Source organism: Cryptomeria japonica, chromosome 4 (assembly GCF_030272615.1).
Source record: "Cryptomeria japonica chromosome 4, Sugi_1.0, whole genome shotgun sequence".
NCBI classification, from domain to species: Eukaryota; Viridiplantae; Streptophyta; class Pinopsida; order Cupressales; family Cupressaceae; genus Cryptomeria; species Cryptomeria japonica.
Window position 1 is genome coordinate 9,873,189 of NC_081408.1, and position 7,139 is coordinate 9,880,327.

The following is a 7,139-nucleotide window of genomic DNA, read 5'->3' on the forward strand; positions in this document are numbered from 1 at the left end:
GGCCAAACAGGTTGGGACAAATCTGGCTGAGGTCTAGCAGGCGGATACAGAGCCAATTTCTTTGTGGACTACCCATCAGAAATGGTCATATCTCCAGAATGACATCCTATAAAAGCATCAGCAGTTGCTAACCATGGTCTACCAAGAATAATTGGATATCCTCCTAAAGTTTTCTTAACTGATAATATTGTGAAATCAGCAGGATACTCCCAAGATTCAAGAATGACAATTACATCTTCTACTATCCTGTCAGGTTTAACTGTGGAGCTATCTGCAAGCTGCAGAACTGTGGGTGTAGACCTAATGTTTAAAATGTTCAGGGAGTCCATAGTATGCTTTGTCATGACATTAATGGCAGCACCTAAATCAATCAAAATATTTTTTACAACTTTTCCATTTACATTTATCTGCACTACAAGACTTCTAGGGTCAATATACTTTGGAATAACTACATTTCCCAACATTATATCAGCCAATTTTCCTAGTAAATGAATTGTTTGAGGATCCTTTTTCTTTCGTCCAGGCTTCTTCAAACAAGCTTCTTTAATAGCTTTTCCAAAAATAAGAATATCTTTAATAGCCTGAAATAAAGGAATTTGAATCTGGACAATTTTTAGCTGATCCATAATGTCAAAAGTGGGTTCTTCCATGGGTTTATATGTAGTACTTTGCAACCTCTGAGGAAAAGGTGGGTTGTCTTGATTTTGCAGAACAGGCTCTTTAGGAACTGTATCAGTTATGGGCATGTGCTCAGTAGGAACAACAGGTGTAATAGATGATTCATGGGGAGAATCTGATATTTCAATAATCAGAGGCGGTTTTGGAGCAGGTAAAGTAGTTCTTGATCTCAAATGGATGTCATTAATGTTTAAGGCATAAGCTTGATATTGGTTGGCTTCAGCAAGATATGCAGGCTGCTGTTGTTGCTTATTATTGGGATTGGGCAACGGCTGGGCAGGCATAGGTGTTTGTTTTGGAGGTCTAGGATTTGTGGCAGTTACTGTAGGAGGCGGCATAAGGGCTTGTGGTTGTGGCTGTGGAAGCTGCAAGAATCCAGGGGACTGGTTTTGCCATTGCTGAGGGCCTCGCCATTGGGAATTTTGCTGCCAATTTCCTGAAGGTGAGGTCCATTGCCCTTGTGGCTGCTGCCATCCTCCTTGAGAGGATTGCCATTGTTGGTTCTGATAATTAGGCCAATGTGGTTGAGGTGGATTCCAGGGTGGTGGTGGTCCATATGCATGTTGCCATTGGTTATTATATCCAGAATAAGAATTACCAAAAGTTAAAGGGTCTTGAGGCATACCTTGTCTTTGGGCCCATGGTCTCCTTTGTGCAACAAAGAACACTTGATCATCATCTCCTTCTACTGGCTTGAAGTCAGTAGGTAGTTGTTTGGCTTCCAAATTAGCCACCATCTTGCATCTGCAGTCACGCTTCTTTTGTCTGCAGTATGGATAAAACTCGGCTAAAACTGCGTCAGCCTCCTCATGTTTCTTTCGAGCTTGCATAGTGTCCAGTTGCGTAGCCATATTATTAATGATGTCCTGCTTGAAGTCAGATAGCAAATTTGTTATCTCCATTCAGGAAACTCCAGCAGAAGAAGACTTCCCTATTGTAGCATGATGACCTCGACCTTTCTTAACTATTGCTCGAGAGTAGTTAAGACATATTTTCTTTATATCATCCCAAGGCAGCTGGGTTATATCACCTCCTCCTATCAGGTCCAGGGCATCTATACAGGCATCATTGATTTCCCTTAGAAACAGTAATTTCTGAGAGTCCTCGTTGAGAGTATGGTTTGAGTTCCTCTTTAGTGAAAACAAGAATCTGGAAATATAATCTTCCAGATTTTCATCGTCCTTCTGCTGAATTCAGAATATGTCATCATTTTTGCTGGCGCTCTTACAATATTCCTTATACTTGTCAAGGAATGTCGTCTGCATGACCTCCCAACTATCGACGACACCTCTTCCCAGACTCATGAACCATCTGAGAGCTCCTTCCTTCAAGGTGGAAGGAAATAACTTCAGTTTATGAGCGTCTGTGTTGTAGTCATAACTGCGACAGAGGACATCAAATTCAAACAAAAAGGTTTCTGGGTCCTCTGTGACCAGGCCATAAAACTTTGGAAGCAAAGAAGAGGGAATGTTTTTAAGATTGTCAGTATCTCCCTGGGGGACAATGGGAAACTCAAATGCAGGAGGTGGATTATTTGCCATGTTTGGTTGCTGAAATAACAGAGCGAATGGATTTTCCTCAGGTTCGTTGTCAGCTGGGTCAAATGGTAGTTCAATAAACAGATTTTCAGGGAGGAACCTTCCCAGGGCATCTCTTCTTCTTCTATGCATGCAATATGATGAATAGTGGCTTGAAGGATCTAGAAAATTTTACTAAGAAGCTAAACTAATGCTAAAAATGACTTCTGATAAACTCCTAGCTAGACGCCATCCCCGGCAGCGGCGCCAAAAATGGTTGCGCCCACAAAAGGATATGAAAATCACAGTAAAACCTTCCCTGGAAATTGGGCATTCCAACAGGTGACCAATATCTCTCTCTGTAGACGTTCATTTACTTGTCAAACCAGGGGACGTATACTTTAAATGGCGCACCAAAATATATGCACTAGGAGCTCATTTTGGTCAAATCTTAGCAGAAATACATACTGGAAAGAAATTCTACCTACGCTACAGGAAGGTAATGCAAAGCTCTTTAACTCAAGTATGATTTGATTAAAACAAAAATCATGATAACTACAACTAAAACACAAACTATGAACTGGCCTTATGCTGCAGGAACAGGCACAGTGATGGATTCCTTGTGCTACAGGAGCAATGTAAAGCTGAGTTTGTATAAAAAATTTAAAGATGAAAGCAAACTGAAGCTTAATAGGAAAGAACAACTAACTAACTAGCTACAGATACCTACTAAGTGGGCCCCCTTAGCAAGCATCTCCTGATTACGCAAATGATAAACTCATAACTTCATTGAACTTTATTCATAAAAACAGAATGATATACATTGTTTTGTTGATATGGAAACTAACAACAAACTCTGTCTCTCGTTAAACAAATTTTGTCTTTCATTATCATATTGATTCTTACATGATATCTACTACTCTGATTCTATCTTATTCTAACTCTCTTCTCCTTCCTTCTCGCACAGGAGGAGAACTTTATTTAAAAACAGGAGAGCAACTAACTAACTAACTCCATCAAGGAAAGACGTGGAAGTAAAATATATCCCCGGATCAAGGAACAAACTCCATAAATGAATTTATGCGTTCAACCTGATCGAGAGAGAATCTAGCACTCCACTCTTTCCAGATTAACTGTCATTAAAATTCTTTCCCATGGTTTCGGTCAAAGAGTCTTCGCCGGAGCTCCCTCGAAGTCATGCAGGAAATGGACTTTACTGCAAGGCCGAGATCGGCTACGCTTGACTCGATCATTCTTCAACAACCTGCGAAACAAAAGGTAACAGGCAACAGAAAAAGGTGTATGGCACATACACGATATCTATTCATTAATCACACATTTAAATCTACTTCATCATTCAAAAACTGTATACGATATACCAGTCATTTTAGGGAGTCAACGGGGCAATAAATGCAATCAAGTCAACACAATGAGCTGCAAGAATATAAAAATATCTTGCTACAGGATATCCCAAAAAAGGTTTCAACAAAGTCTAAACATCCATGAAATAACAAAAGTAAAGGTATTTAAAAGTTTATCATAACATCCAAATTATGAGCATATTTTAAGCTCATCAGTTAGCACAAGAAAAAAATGTTCCTAACACCTAATATTTGAGCTTATTAATCAAGCTCTATATCAAATTAAAAGAAGTAGAAGAGGAAAATATATTCAATATACTAATTTATGAGATAAGGTATGTAAAAATAAAATAATTGCAAGAAAATAAACACAAAAACCATACCACATCTTAGTGATTTATGCAAAGAAAACCATTTAAAGAAAAAAATCATCATTAGTACATTTAAAGTCATTTTATTAACCACTACTTTAGTCAATTTTGATTCAAAGTAGTGGTCTCTATAACTCCATCAGGTGATCCCATGATCTAAAAAAGTAGTAGGAGTCTCATTGCATGTTTATACTCTATTTTTTACTTCGATTAAGTGTATTGTGGTCGCATTCATATGGAACATATTCAAATGTTTAACCAAAAAATCACCATCACCAATCTTTTAATCGTTAACCAATGATTTAGCATAGTACAAGTCTCCCAGCTTCTTCTAAAGAACATTTATTGTCACCACTCAATTTGTAGTCCGGAAAACAAAATCTATCTAGTAAGTTTCAATAAGCTTGTCTACAAGAATGTCCTTAATTTTGGACCCATAACTCAAAGTTCATTTTGATGAACCTATCTATTTGTATTTTTTTATTATAAATTGCAACCCAAATCAAAGTTAGAACAAGAAAAAAATTGTTCCTAACACCTAGTATTTGAGCTTATCGATCAAGCTCTATATCAAATTAAAGAAGTAGAAGTGTAAGATATACTCATTATACTAATTTATGAGATAAGGTATGTGAAAAAATAATAATTGCAAGAAAATAAACACAAAAACCATACCACATCTTAGTGATTTGTGCAAAGAAAACCCTTTAAAGAGAAAAATGCCGATCCAAAGCAACTTAATGTGTTATTCAATAATCAAATGGTGGAAGAGATTTTTCTAAAATTTTGCTCGCAAACAATACTTAGGATTAAAGAATAAGTTGAGCTGGAAGAAAATGTCAATCCTTGAAAGATGCCCTTCGATGAGGACTCCTTATTTAAGATATCCTTATTATCCAAATTTCATTCAATTATTTACACATGTCTTTTTTGAATCTATAATCTATCTTTATTTCTTAGAGAGTTACAAACATAAGCTAAAATATTGTCATAACATCACATCTATTTATTTATATATCATTATCATACAAAAAATGCATCATCACATAAACACAAACTGAAATCGAATTATTGATAAAAGATGTCCTTGCAATAATCAGTTATCCATATACACATACTATACCCCATCTCTCGCTACTATGACAAAATATGAGAACAAAATTCATATTCTCTTACAACTATGACAAATTATGAGATCAAAATTTAAAGGTTGTCTAGGATTTGGAGGCTATAACAAAACGAATCCCTCTGGATGCACCTCTTCTCTCCTTTGTGCCTCTCTCAAGCTAACATTATCCATTTGCAATGCATCCATCCTCTGCGGTACTTGTATATCTGATACTCTCATCTGACGAAGTGTCTCCAGCTCTCCTCGCAAACGATCTTTCTCTGTTTTGAGTCCATCTATCTTAGCGCATAGTTGCTACATACGATCTTGCTCTTATTTGAGTCCATCTATCTTAGCACATAGTTGTTGCATCTCTACCTGATGAAGTGTTTCGAGCTCTCCTAGCACACTATCTTGCTCTACTTTGAGTGCATCTATCTTAGCACATAGTTGTTGCACAGGATCTTGCTCTACTTTGAGTGCATTTATCTTAGCACATAGTTGTTGCACATGATCGCGCTCTAATTTGAGTGCATATATCTTAGCACATAGTTGTTGCACCTCTATCTGCATTTGTCTCTCCCTCTCTCGAGTTTGATCAGGTTGGATCTGCAGACTATTCTGTTTTGCTTGAGGTTGGTATCTCTCAATTAGGGCCACACATCTCAGAAACTGTGCCCTTGCTAATCGCTCATAAAGTTGATCCCTCTCTACCATAGCAGCATATATGTCTTCCATGGGCCTATCGCACTCTCGAGTGTTAGCTGCGAAATTTAATAAAAATGTATGTAATATTTACTCTTACGTATAACTATTACTCAACGGACAACTAAATCATAATATAGAATATAGTATAATAGATGAAATTTAATGTTCACAAGAGATCGGGATCTAAAAAATAATGGATCAGGCATCATTAGCCATAGATATTTTCTCCTATGTATAAATAATAGTGTAATTTAATTTTCATAATTTTTAATATTTGATTTTATATATAAATTAGAAAATTTAATCTTGGATAAATTTTTCTCCCCAATTTTATTCATTACCCTTACTTTGGATGCTATTTATAATATAATATGAACATTATACTAAAAATATATATTTTTCTTAAAAGCATAATCTTAATTTAATAAAAATAATTTTAGTTATAATTATTGATGAAATAGTTTAATTATTTATTTGCGTAGTGTGAATCAACTCCCTATAAAAAAGCTAATAAATTTTATTATGTTTTTAGAAATAAAATTTGTTGAAATTGGAAGAATCTAACCTGAAGTCTCCTGCATCATCGTAGAGCACACCATCGAACCAAGAAGGGCCCCAAGGGAAAAGGTTTGTCTCTTAAGTAAGAATTTTGATTATGATCCTCTGCTAAAACTTTAAAAGACTTTGTTATACTTAGCTATCTATAGCTAGCTACTGACTTTTATTTTGAAGCTCTAGACGTTTCTTGCAACAATATGTATTGTGGAAATCGAATCCAGAAAAAATACACTAGAAATACAAAATGGATTGTGGAAATCTCATAGCTTTAATATGTATACAATCAGTCTCATAAAAGATATATACTATTATATGTTTAATATTCCTATGTCTATTTGTTTTCGCATTATCATATCATTTTAATTAGGAACTAGGTCGGAAACAAATTTCTTTGTTAAAGGATTCATAAATGAAGTATCTATTTTAGCATAAGTATAAACACATAGATATAGGGGTGTACATATACTGCTCTGCAAAGATATATACACATCTTCATTTATGTGGATATATATATGAATAAATATACACTCACAAGTTAATATAACACCTTCTCGTTTATGAAATTTCGTTTATGGGGACCCACTTCTAGTTATTTCCTTAACAAGGGATAAGCTTAATTTGGCTTAGTTTTGCATCATTCATTGGGTTTCCTTCCTTTGGTGCTTGCTTCGTGGATTTCCCTCAAATGATTTCCCATGTTATATTTCAGAAGCTGGCTCACCTCGAGCAACTCTCCATTTTTTTCGCTTTAGGTTCCATCGACCATGGCTATAATGGCCCTGGTTTGTTTTATACTTACATTATTTTTGTTTCAATCTCCTTTCGATAAGCGGCAATG

The 7,139-nt window shown here is 35.8% G+C and overlaps 1 protein-coding gene across 1 annotated transcript; it reads left to right on the plus strand.

Annotated features, from left to right (window-relative positions):
• Positions 1 to 744: 744 nt before the first annotated feature.
• Positions 745 to 1,080, plus strand: LOC131874843 (uncharacterized). The gene is made up of 2 exons (XM_059218765.1): positions 745 to 829; positions 902 to 1,080. The coding sequence occupies exons 1-2, from the start codon at positions 745 to 747 to the stop codon at positions 1,078 to 1,080; spliced, it is 264 nt and encodes an 87-aa protein (XP_059074748.1).
• The last annotated feature ends 6,059 nt before the right edge of the window (positions 1,081 to 7,139 follow it).

Excerpts from the sequence above, each read along its gene's own strand:
- LOC131874843 (XM_059218765.1), top strand. The coding sequence starts at position 745 with ATGTGCTCAGTAGGAACAACAGGTGTAATAGATGATTCATGGGGAGAA. Across the intron at positions 830-901 it reads CAGAGGCGGTTTTGGAGCAG|CAAGATATGCAGGCTGCTGT; the intron begins GTAAAGTAGTTC and ends GGTTGGCTTCAG.